The sequence below is a fragment of the Hakea prostrata genome, chromosome 10 (genome assembly GCF_041222555.1).
Source record: "Hakea prostrata isolate BN-2017 chromosome 10, UWA_Hpros_2, whole genome shotgun sequence".
NCBI lineage: Eukaryota > Viridiplantae > Streptophyta > Magnoliopsida > Proteales > Proteaceae > Hakea > Hakea prostrata.
The window spans coordinates 13,600,339-13,624,208 of NC_142609.1; the positions used below are offsets into that span (position 1 = coordinate 13,600,339).

Consider the following 23,870-nt stretch of genomic DNA (forward strand, 5'->3'; position numbering starts at 1 on the left):
TGGTCCGGATTGGTCTAAAAGATGATTCCCAGATCTCAATCCAGAGGTAAAATAGCCCACACCTCGCAGTGCAGTGAATCTCGCACTAATGAATAGTTATTGAGATAAAAAATTGCTTTAGGACTTCGGAACTTTTGCCTAGTTCTTGCAAAACTTTATTATTGAGAGTGGAACCATTGTGGAATGGAGAGAGAGGTGGTGATTTGGTGGAAACTAGCCATGGATCAAGTTGGGTTGGGTGGGTTTTGGTTCTTATGGAGGGCATTGTCGTTTTCAGTGCCTTCTGTTTCCACTTTCCATTTGTCTGGGTTCCGTTTTCCAGTGAGAGAGAGAGACAGAGACAGAGAGACAGAGAAGAGCAATGCGTAGCTTGGTTTTGATGAAAATAATAGATGAGCTGAAGGTGGACCCACCATAGGTTCATCTTCATCTTCATCTTCATCTTCATCATCAATTTCCCATCTCTTCTCCTGTCAAATTTTATTATCTTCTCTTTCTTGATCAATTTTCTGCTTTGTACAGGTGTTAGTTGCAACTACTTTGAGGGCTGAGACCCATCCGTAACTACTCAGGTCTGTTCCTCTGTTTTTAACCTTTTTATTTACTTTGTTCTGTGTTTGCTTTATAAAAAGTGATTTGGAAAGTTTTGGTGTTTGTATCTGCGTCTAGATCTCGCTCTCTTTTACATTTCATGCTTCGAAACCCTTCTAGTATCTGATCTTCACAATTTTTTTTCCCATTACAGTATTTTTTTTTTGTTCTTCAATTTTCTTCTGCTTTTTATTTACTGACCGCTGGCTTTGGCTCTTTACTGCAGTTCAATCTCTGGATTGATGACCACTGTACGTGGATGCTGCGTTTGTCTCTTGGGTCATTGACTACATAGCTTCTCTGTTAAGTCTTTGTCTTGGCAAGGCCCCACTTGAACACTCTTGTGGGTGTTGTGGCCAGAATTTAACTTATTCATCCACACTTTTAGAGGAAGTAGATTCCTTCTTTTTTTTACTTCCGTCTTTTCTTTTCCCCTTCTTATAAATGGCTACCATAATACCATTGCTTTTTAGCAATTGGTCCTTTCTGCCTCTTTTATCATTTGTGCGACATTATTTGGAACTACCCATCTGAGAATTCCTCATATCTGATGCTTTTCTTCCTGATATCATGCCTCTCCTTTTTTCTCCTCTCCAAGTCCTTTCCTCTCAAGCCCCTTCCACCATGGGCAAGTGAGATGAGGTTACTGTCTCTTTGGTTCTGGAAAGAGTTGTCTTGTTTCTTTGTATCTTGGCTAAGAAAGAGTTGGGTAAGTGGCTTTTTCCTTGAAAACCCATCAGCTATGTCCATGAAAAGGAAGAGTTTGTCTGCAAAAGTGGAGAATGTGGAGGAGTCTGAGGAGGCATCTGTATTGGATTTGCCTGAATTGGCTTTGGAATGCATTCTGGGGAAGCTTCCTCCTGAAGGGTTGTGTACTATGTCAGGGGTCTGCAGTGCTTTGAGGGATAGGTGTAGAAGTGATTTTCTGTGGGAGAGGCACATGAAGGAGAAATGGGGACGATTGATTGGTGCTGCAGCTTATCGTGAATGGCAGTGGCAAATTGCTTCTAAGAGGGATTCAGGTGTTGCGGAAAGATGCAGTCAGAAGAAGCGCTTGATAAGGTCCCTGTCTTGTGCTTGGCCTTTTTCATGGATCAAATCCAAGGTGGAGAGTAGTAATAAGCAAAAGAGTTCCTTGCCTGCTGATTCATTGATGTCTTGGTATCTCTCTCTTGAGAGTGGGAAATTCTGGTTCCCTGGCCAGGTTTACAACCGTGAGGTATTGAGTTTAGATCCACAAACTTGTATGATTTATCTGTCTTTCATATTTGACATTTCATGTCCTTCTCTTTTCTGTTGCTTTCACTCTATGTTTTGCTTCAATTTGCTTTAATTTAACAGAAGCCATAGGATTACAGCCCTAATTGATCTGCAAGCTCCTTTCCTCTAATTTGTTTGCCTGTATAAGTCTCTCAATGAAATGGATTTAGTGCTGAATGACAATCTTTTCTGTCGGACATATAACTGATTATTCTGTGCTTCTCTTCTCTAGCAGAATGGGCATGTTGGGTTTATGTTATCATGCTATGATGCAGAACTTAGCTATGATTCTCACACAGACACCTTTCATGCAAGGTAATAATTGGGATAGTCTTCTCACCCAATTTCTGAAATAATGTTTCTGAATTTTCTTTAATTTTTACTCTTAAGTTTACAAGCTAAGGATAACAATAGTGGTGTATGTTACCGTTTAGCTTCATCTCCTTATTTGCAAATGGGTTTTCTCTCACAGATACCCACCACATGGGCGTCGGACCGTTGTGATAGAAGATAGGGTGCAATGGCACAGATTAAGGGCACCACCTGTTGATACTCTTCCACATGATCTTCATGTCTCTGACTGTTTGCATGATTTATTCCCTGGGGATCATATTGAGATTCAGTGGAGAAGAAACAAAGAGTTCCCTTATGGTGTGTTCAATAAGACCTCAGATGTTCTACACTTCCAGATTTTGTGGTTTTTTGTCATTATCACAGTGCTAGATTCAGTTTGCTTTCAACCTTTCAAAATTAGCCTTTTTATGTCTCCATTATTCTTCAATCAAATGTGGCTTTCTGTGCTGATTTACAGCTGAATTTAACCCGTATGTAGTTAACTAAAATTAAGACCTAATTATTTGTGTTTCATTCCAGGTTGGTGGTATGGCGTTGTTGGTCACTTAGAAACATGTAGCGGGAATGAGAATCTCTGCAACTGTTATTCTAGTGGTAAGAAAACTGAAGAATTTATTATTTTTCCATTTCTCTTCCCTCTGAACTAAAAAGATTTCTGTTACCTCATAGTTAGATCCCATCTCAACTAGAATACTGGAAAGACAAATCATATATGTAAAGAATACAAACATAGAAATAAGGTTTGAAGCAGAATAATAAATTCCCTAGTAGACAAGGATAATCTATAGATAACATCTCTGTCTGAATAGACAAGTGGATAATAAAAATGTTTTGGATTAGGTCCAAATGTTGGTACTTTTCTTTCTTGAAACCTCTCAAGCCGGTGGACAAATATGCCTCCTTCCTTGGAAATTGCAATCTATGTTCAAGTAATTAGAATCAGCAACATGATCAGCCTCAGTGGATTTTGATCCAGCTGAAATTTTGCCTGCATTCAGAATGCAATTGGATTTGCCAGGTGGGTTGGGCTAATTGCGGTTAAAATCTCCTCCCAGCAACTCTTTAAGCTGCTTGAATGGACTCAATACACTCTTAACCTCCCTCACCAACAGCAATTCCGTACGACTAAGCCAATCAAGGCTCCTTGATTTTATCTGTTTCTTCAATCAGTGTTAACTATATCCAATTTTAGCAGATAAGACCACAAAGGATAATAAGTCCATGTTTTATTGAAAATACCTGATAAACGGTTTTTGTGTTACTATTAAACTTGCAGAGGCAACTACTTCTGTTTGGTACTTTCTTCAAATGCTGTTTGAAGTTTTGTTACATTTGAGATCCACCTGGATTAGAAACTTGTGAAAGACCATATAGTTACTTTTCTTATCACTTCTAGTACCCTAGGCATGTAAACTAGATTCTTCTTGGACTCCAATTTTTGCTTATCTTTGCAAAGCAGGTAGGTAGTTACTTTAAACCAAGCAGATTTTCTTTTATAGCTGTTGGTTATTCTGGCCTTGATTGTTTGGTAGTATGTTTGCTTATATGAGTTACTTATAAACTTGACATAGTAGATTCAACACCTGGTCAATGTTTGGGATTGGCTCAATGGCAATAGTATCTACTCTGATGCTAAATTTCAAATGGCATCTGGGGGATACTCAACTTCTTCACCTTATCTGTTATCTTTAGGTTTCTCTCTATATTATATGTGGCTGGAATCAGTGTCCAGTTCACTCTCTCACGGAAGATGGATTAAAGTCTCCTTGCCTTAGAGCCAAACACCGCCTACTGGTTTACCCTGTATCAACGGCCTTTTGCCTTTACTAGGGGCTTAGGGTATGGACTGGGCTCTCTGGCAATTAGATCCTTCCCAAAGACAGAGCATAGTTCAGCTCATCCTTTTAGGGAGTTTGCAGATGAGTTCTAAGCTATATTCAATAGATACATGACTATGCAAAAAATTCAGTGAGGCCTAAGGAGAGGCAGAAGGAGAGGCAGAGGCAGGGCTGTCGGCATGCCATCCAAATCCTTCCACCAGAAATTAAGGGGAATTTTTTTTTTTTTAAAAGAGTGGGTTTGGAATTGCCAACTTTGTCTCTAATTCTACTGTCTTAGCATCTTTTGAGAGATGTATTGGTAAAGTTGTTCAATGTAACTAACCTGTCTGAGGAAACTGGAATCTTGTCATAAACCTTAGAGACCCAGCAGAAGTACCCTTTTTTGGGCAAAAGGCCATGCTAGGGGAAGTGCACAAGTTGCTGGTATTTATTGCAGAATCCTGTTTTTCCTCTTGCAGAGGAATTAAGCACGGTTGTGCTAGCAAAAGAAAGAAAAACCCCGAGAACCGGTTCCCTTCCGATCACAGTCATGCCCATATATATGAATTCTGATGGACCATTTTCTGCATTTTTTGTTGATGGATTCATTTTCTTGATTTTTCATTCAAATCGTTGCATAAGATAGGATATCAACTTGGTGGATCCAGAAAATGATGGGTCCTTGCTGTCTTACTAGTATGTCACTTTAGATGTCAGAACCACCTTATGGACCACCAGTTGGGGTGTTATTGCAGATAGATACAAGTCCTGGTTAATCATATGATCAAATGGTCATGGGTTTGAGTCTGAAAATGACCTTTATAGGAAAGCAAGGCTATTTGTCCTATAGCTGTGTACATTATGACCCTCCCCATACTCTGCTTTTGGGGGGGTGGGGTCTTCTTGTACTGGGTACACCCATCTATTGACTTTCTATTGTTCCACTTTGATAACATTCTGCAACTTCATATTTTGCACTCTGAAAGCTTTTAAGCTGTAATATATTTGGTTGTTTATTAAATCTTACACAACTCATGGTGACAGATACTGTCGCCTTGGAGTTCAATCAATACACTCCAGGATCACGATGGAGGCGAGCCTCGATAAGCAGGAAGCATCATCGGGAAGAAGGAAATGAGGCAGATGGGTTTTATGGAGGAATCAGAAAACTGTATAGCATGGAAGAGATCTCAATGTGGAAGCGGCTTTGGCCAACAGAAGTCTTAGGAATAGGTTCGCATAGCCATAACTTACAGAAATTTAACTAAATATCTGAGCCTATTTGATGAGCCAAAGTCTCTGAAATTAATGACTCAATATATTGTGTCTAAGATGAGCAACAGGCTTTGGCTTTTGATGCATAGATGAACAGAATCCATAGCCATTTCATGCAACTCTCCTATCCATGCTTGAGGCCTCCTTGGCCTGAGTCTTAGGATCATTGCAAATACAACTGTACCATATTAACACATTATAGAAACTCTAGTTTTGTTCTTCTATCAAATCAGCTAAACCTGTACAAAACTCATTCTACCAGTTGTAAACTTCTTTTGCTGATTATAAGCATTCATGCATCACTGTTCTTCTTTAAGTAAAGGAAACATCTTTTTTGACATGTTGAACTCCTGGAGATCTAAGGTATATGATGTTTAGTCAAAGTGGCCACTAGGTGAGCTATGTTTATTTTGAAATGGGTTTTGCACTAAATTTGAGACTTTAGGGATTGGGACTAATGTGACTCCTGAAAGCTTGTTGATTAACAATCTTGTGCTCATTTTGAATTAAAGCTGTTTTCCAACAATGTTGTTATCACTATAAGTAATTTTTTTTCCCTCAAACTTCAGATGTGACTTCTTATTGACAACAATTGGTTCCAACAAGGGAAATCTGAAAGCCCAAAATGGATTTCAACACCAATTGTTGATGCCATCATAAACCCTTGATAGAGTGTTGGAACCAAAATATCCAAGCTCTCCAAAAACACTAAGCTGCCCATGAGTACCTATTTTATGAGAGTTGTGAAGGCAGGATGCAAATTTTGACATCCCATCATTCATAAGATTTAAATATACCTTATTTACTTAATCTAGTTTGCTTAAGCATAAGATTTCATCTGAAGAATTATAATTAGAAAATTTTTACATATCAACAAGTTTTTCCACTTTTCAAAATGAAAATTTCCGTCCAAACAAATGCTACAATTGATAAATATTAGGGAAAATTTCAAAGACACTGCAAAAATAAATAGTAAAAATCATAGATACCTCCAAAATAATATCAAATTGGCAAAGACACCTTGAAATGTGTCTCAAATTAGCAACCTGTTGGAATAATAAGTTGAATTAGAGGAAAAGACAAATATATTCTTAGTAGTACTTCTGTACTAAAAATTAAAATTAGGATTTTAATTTATTCTATATATTATAACTTAGGAAAACTACTATACCTTTTATCTTTTTTCTTCTCCCATCAGTCTTTGTTCTTCATTTCTCCTCTTCCATTCTTTTTTTTTTTTCCCTTCAATTTTTCTTCATTACCCCCCCTGAAATCAAGTAAAAAAAAAAAAAAAGGGTGGCCACCACTTTAAATCCCAACGGCACAATGCTGTGCATTAAATGCGTAGCACTGAAGCACAACACATTGGTATCTACAAAAAAAAAATAATAGCATTAGTAGGTAAATTATAAATTTTCAGGAGTGGTTGGGACTTAAAATTACAAAAAGAGACATTAAAGAGCATAGACTTGATGTCTACCAAAATCATAATTAAATTGATAGGCCATTGTTTATTGGGTGGGGCCTGTAGGTAGAGGGTTGCCTCTTCATCATTGAGCCAAATATGTTGAATTTGACCTGTCTCTAATTTGTAGTATTGTAAATCTTTCTTAATTATCCATAGCAAAGCATATAGTGTACAACTTGTCTTCAAGCTCCCTGAATTAGAATAGATGATTTTGCCATCATCCATAATTTATATGCTCCAACTTGCTAGATTCAAGAATTCATTACATACCCCTGCACACAATAAAGTAAGAGAGTGAGTAATATATGTAGCGGCCAGCGAGGGAGTTATAGCAGTTTGTACTTTTTTGTAATTGGTTATTTTCGAAATGATCACAAGGTGTTATGTTTAGGTCTATAATCCACATGTTGATACTATTTATTTCAATTGCCTATTATTACATTATTTCTTTCAATCCATATAAAGTAACAAGTGATTACAAAATCTAAGAAAAATCAACGGTTTTTGTGTTTGTCAAGTTGGAATTCAACTAGAAAGCTATTGCAGAGTTGCAATAAGTTTTCATGGACTAGGTGTTCTATTCGTAGTCCAAAGGGTTCCACCACCCATATTCTCTTGGTCCATTTGCAAGAAATGAAAATATATTAAAGAGTGTATGTTTTATCTTCGCACAATTCACAAAGATCGTGCATCAGCGTCAATTCAGATAATACATATCTAATTGGTAGCCTTGCATTTAAGAGACGCCAAAAGAAATATTTGAGTTTGGGATGTAATGGTAGTTTCCAGAACATTTGCCACCATTGTGTATTAACATTGAGCACTGTAGGGTGCTTCTGTTTCAAGAGAGCCCTAGTTGCTAATTTAGTAGAGAAATCATCATTATTACAGATACATGAGGTCCAGACATCATTTGAGAGTGTGAGAGTGTGAGATTTAAATATTTGAAGTTTAGAAATACTCTTTGTTCACTGGTAAGTATTTGGCCATTTGGGCAACATCGGAGTCTTTAGGTTTACGTTAAAAGTCTTTCGAAGGAAGATGATAACCTAATCAACTAGATACCACCATCACTATAATTATTAATTTATTACCTAAACCCATTTGAGGGTTGCATAAAGGCATCAGGCCAGAAGAACATCAAGGATTTGCTTTATCATAGGCAAGTGATTAAAGGAAATACTAGAAAATCACAAGACATTAAAGGTAATTTAAGAATTATAAATTGTATATCCATTTAATGGAATTTGTCAATGGAATGTACGATTGTGTTAGTTTGAGAGACATTTTGGGGGGTTTCTTTGCTAATTTGATATATTTATGGGTTGGTGTGATTTTCAATATTTATTTAGAGTGTTCCTAAAATTTTCCCTAAATATTATCTAGAGAGAATTCTAACCACTCTTACTCTTCTTTATTCGAGGGTAGTAAAGACATTTTAAATAAAAGGAAACTTCATATGCACTTCTTTGCAAATTATCATGTTTATATTTTCTAAAACTTATTCATTACGCTTCAAATTATTTTATCAAATGACCTAGGTGCCACCCAACCCTCCTCCCTATTTGGTATAAAAAGTGTGGGTTATGTTTTTTTTGTTTTGTTTTTTTCTCTACGTTGGCGTTTCATAAAACTTGTTTCCATAAGTAAAAACAATACCTACATACGTTTGATAAAACCTGCTTTCATAAGTAGAAACAATAATCGCAGGCATTTGATAAGATTTGTTTCTTGAAACAAATTTAGAAATTATAATAAAACTCGACAAATTCTTCGTTGTTAATTGTATGTTTACAGTGTCAAATTTCATAAATACCCCTTCTAAAACTGTTTTAGTTAAAGCCAACTCGCATTCAATTTTTATTTAGAAAGTGTTTCTCAAAGCAAAATTTTTCACAAATTTCAATTTATACGAAAATCATGCGAAATAAAATGGTTTTCGGCTAATTTGTCTCCTTACAACGTACAACCCAAAAAAGATACCAACAATTGTTTTTTAGTGGTTAATTAAATGGGTTCTAAGTAGTTATTCGGTTCGAGTCCGGATCAGCTCCCCCAAGTGTTCCCGACCACACAAAAGCAGTGGGCCCACGGTGAAAAACACTTTTTGAAAAAAACAAAAAAAAAATTTAAATTTTACCCATGGGCCCAATGTTTTGTGTGGTCAGGAATCCATCGGGGAGCACTCTGTGCTACCCGACGGGGTGAGAATCCAGATTCATCCGGTTCCTGGGCTAGGAATCAGACCCAACAATCTTGGGCTTCCTTTTATTAAATTAAATTAAATTAATAAAATTAAAAAAAAAAAAAAAAAAAAAAGAAAAAAGAGAAGAAAGATTAGCATGTCCGAGAAGGTGCTTGAATGTTCAGGAAATTCGAAAGTTTCGTAGAAGACAGAAGCAGAAGAAACACCTGGGAAGTACTGGAATTTTCCTTTCTATGTTCTATAAATACAGGATTAATGTCGTTCATCCGCATCGCTCAGGAAGTCATAACCAAAGAATCAAGCAATCTGCGAAGCTCCCGTAATTCGTTTCAATTCATAAAATCAAAGCTTTAATCAGTGGCAATGTCGCTCATCCCAAGCTTCTTTGGTGGCCGGGGAACTTTCTCCGATCCATTTTCAATGGATCTCTGGGATCCATTCTCAACTCCCCTTTCTGTTCCTCGTTCGCAATTCTCCAACGAAACAGCTGCGTTTGCGAATGCCCGAATCGATTGGAAGGAGACCCCAGAAGCCCATATCTTCAAAGCTGATCTTCCGGGGATCAAGAAGGAAGAAGTGAAAGTGGAAGTGGAAGAAGGCAGAGTCCTTCAGATCAGTGGAGAGAGGAGGAAGGAGCAGGAAGAGAAGAATGAGCAGTGGCACCGTGTCGAGCGTAGCAGTGGTAAGTTCCTGCGAAGGTTCAGGTTGCCAGAGAATGCAAAGCTTGATCAGGTGAAGGCTGCCATGGAGAATGGAGTTCTGACTGTCACCGTGCCCAAAGAACAAGTGAAGAAACCAGAGGTGAAAGCAATTGAAATCTCCGGCTAGAAGCTCTGTTTTGCTTACACCGCTCCCTGACGATTCAAATATAGGCTTCCTAAAGGAAATAGAAAAAGTTTCAAATATGGGTTTGGATTTTCAGAGAGTTCCCTTGTACTTTTGAATTGGCCCAGGGTGTAGGTTGTATTCAGAAAAAATAAAGTTCCATATTGAATTTGATATTAGGTTTGTTGGTTTGATAGCGTTTTTTTGGTTTTTTTTTCTTCCTTGAGGGGCCTGTGGCAGTGAGAGTGGGCTTTTTTTCTTATTAAATTTTTAAATGCCTGGAATGACTTAGAATTTTCTTGTTTTCTCTTTCACTCTGTCAATCCAGAAGACCAAGAGCTGATATGTTACTAAATGGGAGCAATGATTCTTATTGTGTTCCAAACAACAAAAGGGGAAAGGGATTTATCATAGTCCTCCAAATCCTTTGTGGGTTAATTGATAAAAAATGCGAGATCGAATCAAGGAAGAAGACTTCTAAAACTGTTTCCCTTCGTTTTTTTTTTTGGGGGAGGGAGTCCTACGATATTAGTATCAGCAAGAGAAAGAAGGACAATTCCAAATATATCATCATATTGTCGCATTCATTGATTTCAACTGGGCACAAAAAAATCAACAATAAGCCAACCATCATTTTTGAAATTGTACATGATTTCTAGTGCCTTGAATTCTGTGAATCACTATCTCAGCCTCCCCTGTTGACCCTCTCTGTTTCTCACAAGAAGAAACTGTAACTCATACATGAATATTTTGTGTATGCTCAATTATGTTAGAAAATCCTCTTCATTCATTCATTCAAAATAGTTCAAGCATGTAGCCCCCAAAGGATGACCTCTACACAAAAAGTATGAATTTGATGTTCAACTTGATGTTTTAGATATGAAAAGCAAAGAATGACTCCTGCTATAAAGAAGCCCATTTGTCACTTGATGCAGCCAAGGCAACCTTCAGATTCCACAAGGTGGCATCCATGCACCTGAATGAATTGGTTAATGATCCCCCATTTGCATCTTCCTCTTCTGTAGATGAACCCTCTTTACTTGTCAGATGTTATAATATAAACACAAATGATGCTTGGTCTTCAAATTCAGCAAGAGGAGTTTATAAGTTGCATTATTTGGGATCTTAAAGGAAGTTTCTTGGCAGTCAAATGCTTTATAAGATGCAGCCCTTGGTTAGAGCCATGGATCTTGAAGCTTTATAAGGGAAAACATTCTCCTCTTTAGCTCTTTACAACTGAAGCATATTTGCTTACACTCTGATTATTGACAAGCAATAAAGTTGTTGAATCTTCTTCCATGTTTCGGCAATTGGGCTTCTTTAGAAAATTGCATCTAAAAAATTTTATATCTTCTTCCATGAGAGGGAGCACTATGAACTTTCTAGGATCTGTATGAGATTTTGCCATCAATGACTAAGTGTCTTATAACCTCTATATTTGGGATTTGAAGATTTTGAGTGAACCAAGCTCCTTTAGCAAACAAATAACTTAGGAATGCGTGATCGACACTGCCCTATTAACAAATGCTATACCTATTGCATATCGGATCAATGGGAATAGTGGAGTGCACCAAAAGCTTGACCTGATGGAAATTCTTGATGGTAGCACCTCTAAACTAGTCTTTTAACTTTAGGAAATTTTACCATCTCATATCCTTTTCCAAATTGCTTGTGTTACAGAGGAAATTGCCAAATGAGATAGTAAATTGTTAAACATACCATATAAGCATATGACGAAAATTAGTTCCTAGTTGCACTACAAAGAAGATGATTTGGTGAACCTCAAGGGGTAGGCGTAGTTGGCTTACAAATGTCTTATAGTATGAGGTCACAAGTTTGAATATGTTGGGTTTGACCCATCTTAGGTTCAGCCATATCATATTAGGTGGCATTTATTGGATGAAGAGCCCACTTTCTTATAAAATAAAAAGGAGAAGAAAATTATCATGTGAAGAAACCAACGAAAATTGAAAGAGGCTTGTTGAGTACTTTTTTTTTTTTTTTTTTTTCTTCTAAGAAAACAACGGAATTAAGGACTCAAAGAGAAACTAAAAGGAAGCAGCATCACAATCCGCCTGAAAGATCTCCTCCAACCCGTGGGGAACATCCTGAAAAAACACCCAAGAGAACTCCAAATCGAGTGGAAACTTAGATATCCAATCAGCAGCACGTCCAACATATACGCATCACGTACTCACCATCTCATGCAGCAAAACACCAATTCGCTCAACTAAACGACCAAACCTCCCACGATCCACACAACATGGATCCAAAAGCTCTATTGCTTTCTGAGAATCCGACTCCAGCTGTAGCGGCAGGAGATGACTATTCGCCGCCAGCTCCAAACCTTGGCAAATGGCTTCAAGTTCTGTTTCAAGGACACAACTTGACCGAACCCTTCTAACAAAACCACCAATAAAATAACCCGTAGAATTGCAAAATAAACCATCAATGCGAACATCCACACCCCTACGTCGAAAGGCAGCATCCATGTTTCCTTTAATCCAACCACCGTGAGGATTAAACCTCAAAGACACTCCAGAGCCTACCGACTGCTTGAAACGAGTACAAGAAGCCCAGACATTTACCACCGATTTCCCGTATTCTAAAGCTAACTGTCTTCCAAGAGAAAAGTGTTTTGAAAGTGACTTTCATCTTTTGCTTTTTGGAGAGAAAATATAGAGTATAAGCCACTGTTTGAAGAAACGTTTTGAGCTTCTTTTTGGAGAAGAAGAAGAGTAGAAAAATATTTCAGCAAGCACTCTCTTATTTGTTGTTTATTTTGGAGGTTATGTTTATTTAAGCTTTTGGGTAATTTATTTCTAGCTTTCAAGATGTGAGAAAGAATCATTTTGGTTATATTCTTGTTAGTTTCTTCAAGTGTTCAATTTTCTCTTTGATGGTTGTGTTATCTTAAAGATTTTGTAGAAAGCTTGAGAAGAAGTGTTGTTTATAAACTCATTATTTATCATATAGTGGAAGATTTTCTAGGCTAGGCCATGTGGTTTTTACCTTCGTTTTAAAGGGTTTTTAACGTTAAAAATTCTGGTGTTCATGTGGTTGTATGCTTGACTGTTTGTCTTTGTTTTATTTGTTTCCATATTGCAAGTTCTTCATCTATTGTCTTTAATTTACAAATAGGCGGAAAAAATTGTTTCCCAACAAAATGTACTTGCGGTGAGAGGTAAAGCCCTATTGTATATTTAAAAGCTATCAATTGCAATATAGTTGAAGCACATGTAGTAGTATGCACAAATCTTAGGGCGGGTTTGATAACGTTCTTAAAAAACGTTTTTGGCGTTCTTCTGTTCTTTGGAAACGAAAGAACAAGTTAGAAGCGTTTGATAAAATGGTTCGTTCTTTTGTTCTTTAAGAATGGACCGGTCAGAAACGTGTTCTAAAGAACGCTTTTTGCAGAACATAAAAAAGATGTTTTTACAAAAGAACATAAACGGAAGTGATAAAATTGGTTCAAATTGAAGCCTTAGAACAAGTTTATCAAACACCAACTTATTTTTTAACAAAAAAAAAAAAAAATCAACATATTATATTTTAAGTGTTCTAAAACTATTTTTAAAACGGATTTATCAAACGCCCATCTTCAAGTAAAGAACAGTCTTTTAGCATAGAAACATTAAAAAACGGTTTTGCATAAGAACTGGTTTCTCAGAATGGAAAAGTTACCAAACACATACTTAGTTTCCCAAAAAATAAACAAAGAAGATGACTTGGCCAAACATGCTATTCCATTATTTATAGGATTTAAATTTACTTTGATTACTTAAATTCTGGTTCTTTAAACATAAAGTTTCATCTTAAATTTATAATTAGAAAATTCTGAACTTTTAAGGAAAAGTTTTTTTTTTTGGGTAAACAATGAACAAAATAAAGTTTACATGAAAACAAAAATTGATCGATAAGACTAGATGAAATATTATATAATTTTTTTTAAACAGTAGTTCTATTATATGTTCGAGATGGAGGTATTACATAATGTAAAACGGAGCTTTACCGATAGCTTCAAGGAGAATCGAACTTTGACATCTTTCATAGATGTATTAATGTGTTACCGATTGAGCCACTCTTTGAATTTAAATAGGAAAACTTTTAGCCATTATTTTCTTCTTTATCCTTGTAATTAAATGAAGCCATACTCTAGGTGTGCAACCCGGGACGAACACTGGATTAGTCAGGGCAAAGCCTTGAAAACCGGGGTTGACCAAAAAAAAAAAAAAAAAAAAAAAGCCATACTATTCACGAAATCCGTAGGAAAAACAAATCAGGGAAAAGCACCTGGGATCCATTTGGGTGGATAGGGTTCCTGGCCAGGAACAAAAGGCCCAACAACTTTGGGCTTCGCTATAGAAACGAAGAAAGATTTGGAATGCTTGAGAAAATGCTACAATGTTCAAGAAATCAGAAGTCATTGTAGAATCCGAAGGAAAACTCTAGAAAGTACTGGAATCTTCCTTTATTTTTATAAATACGGCACTGATGTCGTCCATTCACAACGTACAGAAATTCAAACGCAGGGAATCAAGCAAGTTGCAAAGAAACCTCTCAAGTTCGTTCCAATCCATCAACCAAGTTTAAGTCGCACCTGGCAATGTCGCTCATCCCAAGCTTCTTCGGTGGCCGTGATCCATTTGCAATGGATGTGTGGGATCCATTCGGCAACTTCCCCTTCTCAACTTCCCTTTCTGTTCCTTCGTCGCAATTCTCCAACGAAACTGCTGCATTCGCCAATGCCCGAATCGATTGGAAGGAGACCCCAGAAGCCCATATCTTCAAAGCCGATCTTCCGGGGATCAAGAAGGAAGAAGTGAAGGTGGAAGTGGAAGAAAGGAGAGTCCTTCAGATCAGTGGAGAGAGGAGCAAGGAGCAGGAAGAGAAGAATGAGCAGTGGCACCGTGTCGAGCGTAGCAGCGGTAAGTTCCTGCGAAGGTTCAGGTTGCCTGAGAATGCAAAGCTTGATCAGGTGAAGGCTGCCATGGAGAACGGAGTTCTGACCGTCACCGTGCCCAAAGAAGAAGTGAAGAAACCAGAGGTGAAAGCAATTGAAATCTCTGGCTAGAAGCTTCCGTTCCTTTACGCCGTCTGTGGTTACAAATATGAGTTCAAGATTTTCAGAGATTCTTGCTGTAATTTTGAGTTAGCGCCACCTAGTATTAGGGTTGTATGATTTATGAGCGTTCTATGGTCATATATCAATATGTAAACGTCAACATAATGATATTGGACTATTGGTTATAGGATCATGGATTTAAAAAATAATTTTTTTTTTACATATAGGCTCCTCGCGTTTGACATTTATAAGAGCTATTTATATTTATTTGCACGTAATAGTTAAAATTCAAAATATTTTTTGATTTACGTATAGGCTCATTAATATTTGCCCCTAGTGTATTATAATAATTCACAAATGTTTTTTAATCTAATCTTATTTTCAACTTTTAACCATACATAGAAATAGGTGAAGGAGAAATCTCTTCATCCACTTTTTACTTAGTTAACCACAACTAGATCTGTAAACGGTTCGGATTTGGCTTGGATACACCAGTATCCGAATCCAATTAGAATCACTATTTGAATTTGAATCTCAATTCGGCAAAAATTTAAAGAAGGTGTCCGAATGCTAATATGAAACTTTATCGGATATCCGCTAATAACCCGATTCTATAAACTGACTATTGATTGGTGATTGTTATTATTTTTTTCTTTCGATTTACAATTTTTGGTTGCCGATTACCGATATCTAAATCCGATTATCAGTCATTTTTTGTGAAAAGTGTTTAACTTTATTCTAACCGGATAATTTTTTATTTCCGATTATCCGTTTACCCAGTTTCCAAATTCGATTATCATCCATTTTCAGAGAAAAATATGTTGAATACTTTATTATATCTGAATATTATCCAATCCGATAAGCAATTATTCGAATCTGAATTCGGTTGCTTAATGGACGAATACAACTATTTTTCGGTAAGAAAAATTTTGGATACAGACACCCTTAAACGAATAAGAATGGGAATTCGGAGGTAGATTTTGGCTATCCATTTACAGGTTTAGCCACAACTCACATCTGGGTCGCTAGTACCTCCAGCCTTTGATGACCTCTTAACTTTCAATCAGGCTTCAAGTGCTTACCTTTTTGTAAGTATGTGGTTTGAATTTATAAGTTGAGAGATTTACGTAGTAGAAGAGTTTTATAAGAGATTGATTAGGATTGGGAAGTTCCGGATGGGGTATGTTGCTCTAAAAACATGTTTGACACAAACGAACACCTGTAAAAAACGCACTCAACTAAGTTGGTTAGGGAACATCTCCAACAATTAAGTTAATGAAAGCGCATAGCTTTAGAATAAGAAAACAAGTTGTAGAGCTTATAATGCTCGAAAGAGTAATCCAAGAAGGTGTACCTGATAATGGTGAAGTTGTGGGTATTTATAATTTAGTAGGTTACTTTGATTGTGTGGTGATAAAGCTCAAGTTGAACTCTATAATCTTCCAAAAGAAGAGGAGAAATCTTATCCATTGAGAGAGTATTATTTGGTTTGGAGTTGTGGAGTCTAATCTTGATCTTAATAACAATTCAAACTATCCGACATGATTAGGATCTTTATCCTTATTTGTGAGGAGGTTGTTCATGATTTATATTGTACACGTTGCTTAGTGCATACGTTACATATGTTTATTTGTACTGGTCCAACCAAGGCTTGGTCAGTCAAGTTTTATCCTCGGTCGAACCAGGTCGGCCTAGTATTGTTCGACCACATCATAAGCCCAGTCACTTGGTCACGTTAAATTCGTGCTTGGGCCAAGGGACTAAGTTTTCTTGGTCAAGCTTTGATCTGGTCGAGTGATTTTTTATTTGACTTGTGCTCAGTTAATTTTGAAGACAACGCAAACGATGAATTCAATGTTGATGTGACAGTAGAGCAGAGTAATACCTGCAGTAGGGTAGGATGCTAGAATTGGATCTAATTGTTTCTTTCTTGAATTACAGCTCAGAAAGTGGACTTTCTTTGATTTGCTGAGCATTCGCAGGATTATCTCCGATTTTGTTGAGGAGAAAAGCGTGACGGTCTTCAACGCCGGTGATCTTAGTGAGATTTGTTGTTAGGTCATTCAAAGGGTTGCGAAGACGGTAAATGCTTATCTTGGTGAGATTGCAACTTATGGAGAACTCAGTACATCTGCTTACCTTCCTTATGAGGCAATCTAATCTCGACACCGGAAAATGATTCATCTGGGAAGTGAGCTTTCGAAACTTTGACGCTTCTCCTGGACTTATGGCTTCTTTGAAAATCCTATATGGTGAGTATCATAGCTGGCCCCACTTCTCAAATATCTCATCTTAGCTTCCAGATATGGAAGGGCATGCAGTTTTATCTTTCATCCAAAGCTATAAAGCTTGTACTTCCCATCAATCATGGAATCATAAAATGGATAATTCTTCATCCACATATTACCAAAATTAATATTGATGACTCCTTTTTTAAGGAGAAGTGTCTCGTTGGCTATGGTGAAATTACGAGTAATTATCTGGGCAAGATGCTATTTGGTTTTGGGAATGGTTCTTCATCTCAAGATGTACTCACTCTTGAGGCTCTGGTCATGCGGCAAGCTATGCTTTGGGCCAAATATTTCAAACTGCCTTCAATAGTTATGGAAAACAACAACCAAACATTAAGTGCCATCCTCCAAAAGCATCCTAAGGAGGTATCTTGGAAGTTTTATCCAATAATCTCAGATTTTAAAGGGTGACAAAGACTTTTCGTTATATCTTTTTCATTCATGTCTTTAGGGAGGCAAATTTAATGGCAGATGTTTTGGCTAAGGAAGGGGTGTTATCGCAGGGAGCTTTCTTATACTTGCACCCCCCTACTCATGTTAGGTGGTTAATGCTATTTCATGTATTATCTCTAGGTTGTAATCACAGTTTTTCTATCTAATAAGATTTTTTCTTAAAAAAAAAAAAAAGAAAAAAGAGAGAGCATGCTTCTGACTCAATCGAGCTCTTGAGACGACTAGATGTGGTTTTTGAGAAGAACTGAGGAAAGGGGATTGACTTGTTCAAGTTTGCAGAGTTAATGATGTCCTCTTAAATTGACACTTGTAGAGAAGAAAATAGGCTATAGTAAATATAATCAAACTATATTGAAAGTGTGTGCCTTTCTTTTATTTTTTTGGTCAATCAATTTGTTAGGAAAGGGTAAGTAAAAATAAGGAAACTTCCTTTGAGGTTGTTTTTGTTTCAGCGAAGTTTGTTATGATCAGAATAAAACTCATAATAAGAACTATCCTTCTAACGTTAAAACAAGAACAGTAAAGAACCTTCTTTAAAGTATTCAGTTCTCATTTCTCTTTTGTTTTCATCAGATGATACTAAGAGTGAAATAATCATGATATTGAGATCAGAAAACTAAAGAAAGCAAATTAACGAGACCTTGCCTATAGCTTTTTCAAGATTAGAATACATAAAAATTAAACCAACAATAATGAATGCAATGCCAATCTCAACAAATCATGATGAAACCAAACAAATTGTGATTGAATGCAATTTCACCTTTTTCACGCACGTTATTTCTTAAGTGCATGATTCTCATAATATGTAATTCCAAAAGGATCGAATTTTAACTCATCAATCACAAACATACCATAGGGCTGCTTTAGTATTCCTAATATGACTTATGTACATGATGACTTTTTGATCAAATTTTCATAAAACGGGACCAATTGTTGCTCTAAAAACCTGTTTGATAGCGCAAGTGAACAACCTGCAAAAAACGTGTTCGACCGAGTAGGTCGAAGAATGTCTCAGACAATCAAGTCAGTGGAAGCATATAGCTTTAGAAGAAGAAAACAACTTGCAGAGCTCACAGTGCTCGAAAGAGTAACCCAAGAAAGCGTACCTGATAATGGTGAAGTTGTGGGTATTTATAGTTTAGTAGGTTACCTTGGCTGTATAGTGATAGAGCTAACTTGAACTTTATAATTGTTGCTAACTTCCCAAAGGAGAGGAAGAATTTTATTTACTGAGAGAATATTACTTGGATTGTAGTTGTGGAGTATGATCTGAATTTTAATACCAATTCAAATTCTTTCGGATTCTCTACTAACTCATTTTATGTCTGTGGGTGAAAATGGGTCATCGTTATATATTACAGTTGTTACACATGATAAAATTTTGAAATCCTAATTCTTTAGGATTATTTACTGACTCGTCTCATGTCTCCAAGGTGAAAATGGGCCATTGTTTTATATTACGGTTCCTACACATGATAAATATCTAAATTCAAATTTAAAAATTAAAACTTTTAAATTTAAAATTGAAATTCAAACATGAGATTCATATTTGACTTGGTTTATCATCCCCTCAAACTATGGGTGGCAGCAAGAGTAGTTTGGTTTTGAATAGGTGGAGTGAGAGCCCTTTGGCGAAGATGTCTATTGTCTTTTTTTTTTTTTTTTTTTTTGCAAAAACTGAAAAACTTCAACTTGAAAGGAAATACAGACATGTCAAAGGAAAAAAAAAAAAAATACAAAAAATAAATGCATGAAAACACAAGATTCTATCCGAATCAAAGAATGGAAATTAACCAAATGTCTTACATGCAGTAAACAAGGTCATTCAGGCTAAGGAATGGGACGAACCCAATCCCTTAGAATAATGGTTGTAACAACCACAACAACAAGTAAGCATAAATAATACGATATACGTATCCATCACAAACGCCCCAAGAGGCGACGCTGCAATAACGGACATAGACACTCCACAAGAGCGGAGAAATAACACACCACAAGGGCGGAGAGATAACACGCCACAAGGGCGGAAATAACCTGCGGAATGCTCTATCAAATCTCGCATCTACCTGAATGTTTCTTCTTCTTTTCTCTAACAAGCTGAAACTTCCACTAAATGGGGAAAAGAGAAAACAGATAGACAGAGAAGAGAGATTGAGAGATTTTTTTCCCCTCCTCTCTAAACCGGTTGGTCATGGGAGAGAGGGAGGTGCGGAGTAGAACAGGGTGGGGGTATAGATGGAGATAGCGAAACAGAGAGGCAGAGAGGTCGCGGGAGACAAAGAGAGAGAGAGACGGAGAGAATGAGAAACCTGAGAGTTTTTTTTTTTTTGAACCAATCACGGGAGAGAGGCAGAGGGAGAGAGGGAGGTGTGGAGCAGAATAGAAAGGTGGAGAGGGAGAGAGGAGTAGAGGTAGCAGGTGGAGGTGGAGAAACAGAGGGAAGTGTGGAGCAGAACAGAGAGGCGGAGAGGGAGAGAGGAGTAGAGGTATTAGGTGGAGGTGGAGAAACAGAGGGAAGTGTGTAGCAGAACAGAGAGGAGGAGAGGTAGCAGGTGGAGGTGGGGAGACAGACCTCAAATCGCAGTGGGGACGAACAGTGTCTTCAGAGCGGCGCTAGGGTTTTCTTGACATGAGCGGCGCTAGAGACGCATCGATCACCATCCACGACTCACGATTGTGTGGATGCTGATGTCTATTGTCTAGTCATTTGATTAGACAAATGTTATTTGAATTTTATTATTGAATACAAGATTTCATGCAAAATGATAATCCAGCTCAATGTATATTATGTTCGAGGATGAAGAGAATAGAGTTTGCAAACATTTAAGTTGTTGATAGACTATCATAGTATATTTGGGAAGGCATTGAAATCTCTATTTTTGAGTCTAATAAAATGTAATATAACCATAGCAATTCTGAAATAAAGGAAAGATTTGATTTTTCTTTTAAAAAAAGAATTCAACGAGTAAAGGAAATATGTAGTGATCAAATAAAACTTAAAATAGAAACTAAAATATTAGAAAATATCAAATGTAATTTAAAGTTGGAAATTGAGAATCACCTAATATATGCCAATCATTATGTATGTTACCAAATTTCCTATCAATTAACATCTAATAGGCTAATTTGTTTGTTAAACTTTCATAATTGTAATTGTAAAAAGTTTACGTGGAACATGAAAGTTTTAACAACCATAAGTGTGTAGTTCCACCAAATCTAAAATTTATTCTAAAATATAATATTTAAATATATAATATAAATGTAGTTAATGTTATATTTTTGGCTTCTTAATTTTAATGAATGGTAAAATAGACTTTACATATTTGATGTTAACAGTCATTTAACATCATTAAAAATGGGGGAGCAATAATAATCTCATAAAGAAAAAAAAGATTTTATTAGTAATAAAACCAAAGTACAAGAGGGCAATAATAATTTTATCCTTTTAAATTTTGATTTTTTAAATCCATTTTCTAATAAAAATAGGCTGTGCAAATTGTACCAAACACTATTATTTCAATTTATTTTAAGTAAAAATCAAAAATAAAAATCATGCCAAAAAAATGCCTTAAAAGTCCAAACGGTGGAAAAGTTGCCAGCCAAACAAGCCACAGAAAGTATAAGAGTGTCTGTGCGAGCGTTTGGTCCTTTTCGTTCGCGCTAGATTAGGAGACTTTTACGAATGATTGAGAAAATGCTAGAATGTTCGGGAAATCCTAGGAAAACAAACCTGACGGGGAAAAGGAAATTCTAAGTTTCTAACCAACCTTCTCGTCCGATATTTTCACGGAAAATGATGGAAAACACTGGAAAGTACTGGAATTCTCTTCTTCGTGTTATATATATTGGAGCCATGGCATTCCACATTGTTCAGGAAGTCCTACGCGAAGCAGAAGTTATCTGTAGAAAAGCCTCCGCAATTCGTTTGAATCCATCCATAAATCAAAGTTGAAATCAGTGAGAATGTCGCTCATCCCAAGCTTCTTCGGTGGCCGTGATCCATTCTCAATGGATATCTGGGATCCATTTGGCAACTTCCCCTTTTCAACTTCCGTATCTGTTCCTCGATCGCAATTCTCCAACGAAACAGCTGCATTCGCCAATGCCCGAATCGATTGGAAGGAGACCCCAGAAGCCCATATCTTCAAAGCTGATCTTCCGGGGATCAAGAAGGAAGAAGTGAAGGTGGAAGTGGAAGAAGGGAGAGTCCTTCAGATCGGTGGAGAGAGGAGCAAGGAGCAGGGAAGAGAAGAATGAGCGGTGGCACCGTGTCGAGCGTAGCGATGGTAAGTTCCTGCGAAGGTTCAGGTTGCCTGAGAATGCAAAGCTCGATCAGGTGAAGGCTGGCATGGAGAATGGAGTTCTGACTGTCACCGTGCCCAAGGAAGAAGTGAAGAAACCAGAGGTGAAGGCAATTGAAATCTCCGGCTAGAAGCTTCCGTTCCTTAACGCCGCGTGTGGATTTTCAGAGATGCTCTTCTCTTGTTGTTGTAATTTTGAGTTAGCGCCAGCTGGTGTTGGGGTTGTTGTATGAGTACTTATGAGCGTTCGTTCTATTGTTATCTATCATTCTATCAATATGTAGATGTCAAAATAATGGAATCACAATTTCACCTTCCCCCATTTGCCCTAGCTTTCATTATACATAATCTAGCGTTCATTATACACAACTCTTTTTCTGCGTTTAGGACTTTTACCTGGAAAACCTTCTTATCATGTGATGTTTGGGTGAATCTAACACCTTTTAGTGAAGAGATTGTGAGTTCGACTCTTGCTAAGGTATGTCAATATGCCCGAATCGATTGGAAGGAGACCCCAGAAGCCCATATCTTCAAAGCTGATCTTCCGGGGATCAAGAAGGAAGAAGTGAAAGTGGAAGTGGAAGAAGGCAGAGTGCTTCAGATCAGTGGAGAGAGAAGCAAGGAGCAGGAAGAGAAGAATGAGCAGTGGCACCGTGTCGAGCGTAGCAGTGGTAAGTTCCTGCGAAGGTTCAGGTTGCCAGAGAATGCAAAGCTTGATCAGGTGAAGGCTGCCATGGAGAATGGAGTTCTGAATGTCACCGTGCCCAAAGAACAAGTGAAGAAACCAGAGGTGAAAGCAATTGAAATCTCCGGCTAGAAGCTCTGTTTTGCTTACACCGCTACCTGACGATTCAATTCCTAAAGGAAATAGAAAAAGTTTCAAATATGGGTTTGGATTTTCAGAGAGTTCCCTTGTACTTTTGAATTGGCCCAGGGTGTAGGTTGTATTCAGAAAAAATAAAGTTCCATATTGAATTTGATATTAAGTTTGTTGGTTTGATAGCGTTTTTTTGGTTTTTTTTCCCCCTGTCAGTGGGTGTTTGTCAAGAATTTTATTTCTTGAAATCTCTCTGAAATGTAGGTGTTGTCCTTATGAGCATGATTCTTAGATTTATCATTCAATGTAAGTAAGGAGGGAAGAATCTTATTTGGATATGTTCAGCGAAAAGAAGGATCTATTCAGTCGTTCTTCAACCAATCCATTACAGATAAATTCTCAATCTCGTGGAAAAAGAATATTCTACAATCTCGTGTAAGGATGACCTCTACACAAAATGTATGGATTTGATGTTCAACTTGATGTTGTAGATATGAAAAGCCAAGAATGAGGCAGGAACTCATTTGTCACTTGATGCAGCCAAGGCAACCTTCAGATTCCACAAGGTGGAATCCATGCACCTGAATGAATTGGTTAATGATCCCCCATTTGCATCTTCCTCTTCTGTAGATGAACCCTCTTTACTTGTCAGATGTTATAATATAAACACAAATGATGCTTGGTCTTCAAATTCAGCAAAAGGAGTTATAAGTTGCATTATTTGGGATTTCAAAGGAAGTTTCTTGGCAGTCAAATGCTTTACAAGATGCAGCCCTTAGAGCCATGGAGCTTGAAGCTGTAAGGGAAAACATTCTCCTCTTTAGCTCTTTACAACTGAAGCATATTTGCTTACACTCTGATTATTGACAAGCGATCAAGTTGTTGAATCTTCTTCCATGTTTCGGCAATTGGGCTTCTTTAGAAAATTGCATCTAAAAAATTTTATATCTTCTTCCATGAGAGGGAGCACTATGAACTTTCTAGGATCTGTATGAGATTTTGCCATCAATGACTAAGTGTCTTATAACCTCTATATTTGGGATTTGAAGATTTTGAGTGAACCAAGCTCCTTTAACAAACAAATAACTTAGGAATGCGTGATCGACACTGCCCTATTAACAAATGCTATACCTATTGCATATCG

General features: G+C 37.1%; 4 protein-coding genes and 1 pseudogene across 6 annotated transcripts; all 5 read left to right on the plus strand.

Annotated features, from left to right (window-relative positions):
- Positions 1–272: 272 nt before the first annotated feature.
- Positions 273–5,640, plus strand: LOC149002001 (F-box protein At2g32560-like). 3 transcript variants are annotated; one of them, XM_089137849.1, is made up of 7 exons: positions 273–418; positions 523–572; positions 818–1,810; positions 2,084–2,166; positions 2,324–2,502; positions 2,725–2,799; positions 5,070–5,640. In XM_089137849.1, exons 3-7 carry the CDS (start codon positions 1,142–1,144, stop codon positions 5,291–5,293), a joined length of 1,230 nt encoding a protein of 409 aa, XP_088993975.1. In that variant the 5' UTR covers positions 273–418; positions 523–572; positions 818–1,141; the 3' UTR covers positions 5,294–5,640. The 3 variants fall into 3 exon arrangements, with proteins under 3 accessions (XP_088993975.1, XP_088993974.1, XP_088993976.1); XM_089137848.1 differs by having other exon boundaries at positions 273–572; XM_089137850.1 differs by having other exon boundaries at positions 273–572; positions 2,087–2,166.
- A 3,631-nt stretch (positions 5,641–9,271) lies between these two features.
- Positions 9,272–9,838, plus strand: LOC149002002 (17.8 kDa class I heat shock protein-like). Its single transcript, XM_089136698.1, has one exon. It carries the CDS (start codon positions 9,338–9,340, stop codon positions 9,800–9,802), a length of 465 nt encoding a protein of 154 aa, XP_088992824.1. The 5' UTR covers positions 9,272–9,337; the 3' UTR covers positions 9,803–9,838.
- A 4,567-nt stretch (positions 9,839–14,405) lies between these two features.
- LOC149002003 (18.1 kDa class I heat shock protein-like) lies at positions 14,406–14,967 on the plus strand. Its single transcript, XM_089136758.1, has one exon. It carries the CDS (start codon positions 14,406–14,408, stop codon positions 14,871–14,873), a length of 468 nt encoding a protein of 155 aa, XP_088992884.1. The 3' UTR covers positions 14,874–14,967.
- Positions 14,968–21,571: 6,604 nt separating this feature from the next.
- Positions 21,572–22,040, plus strand: LOC149002004 (18.1 kDa class I heat shock protein-like; annotated as a pseudogene).
- Positions 22,041–22,204: 164 nt separating this feature from the next.
- Positions 22,205–22,726, plus strand: LOC149002005 (18.1 kDa class I heat shock protein-like). Its single transcript, XM_089138620.1, has one exon. The coding sequence runs from the start codon at positions 22,205–22,207 to the stop codon at positions 22,724–22,726; it is 522 nt and encodes a 173-aa protein (XP_088994746.1).
- Positions 22,727–23,870: the final 1,144 nt, after the last annotated feature.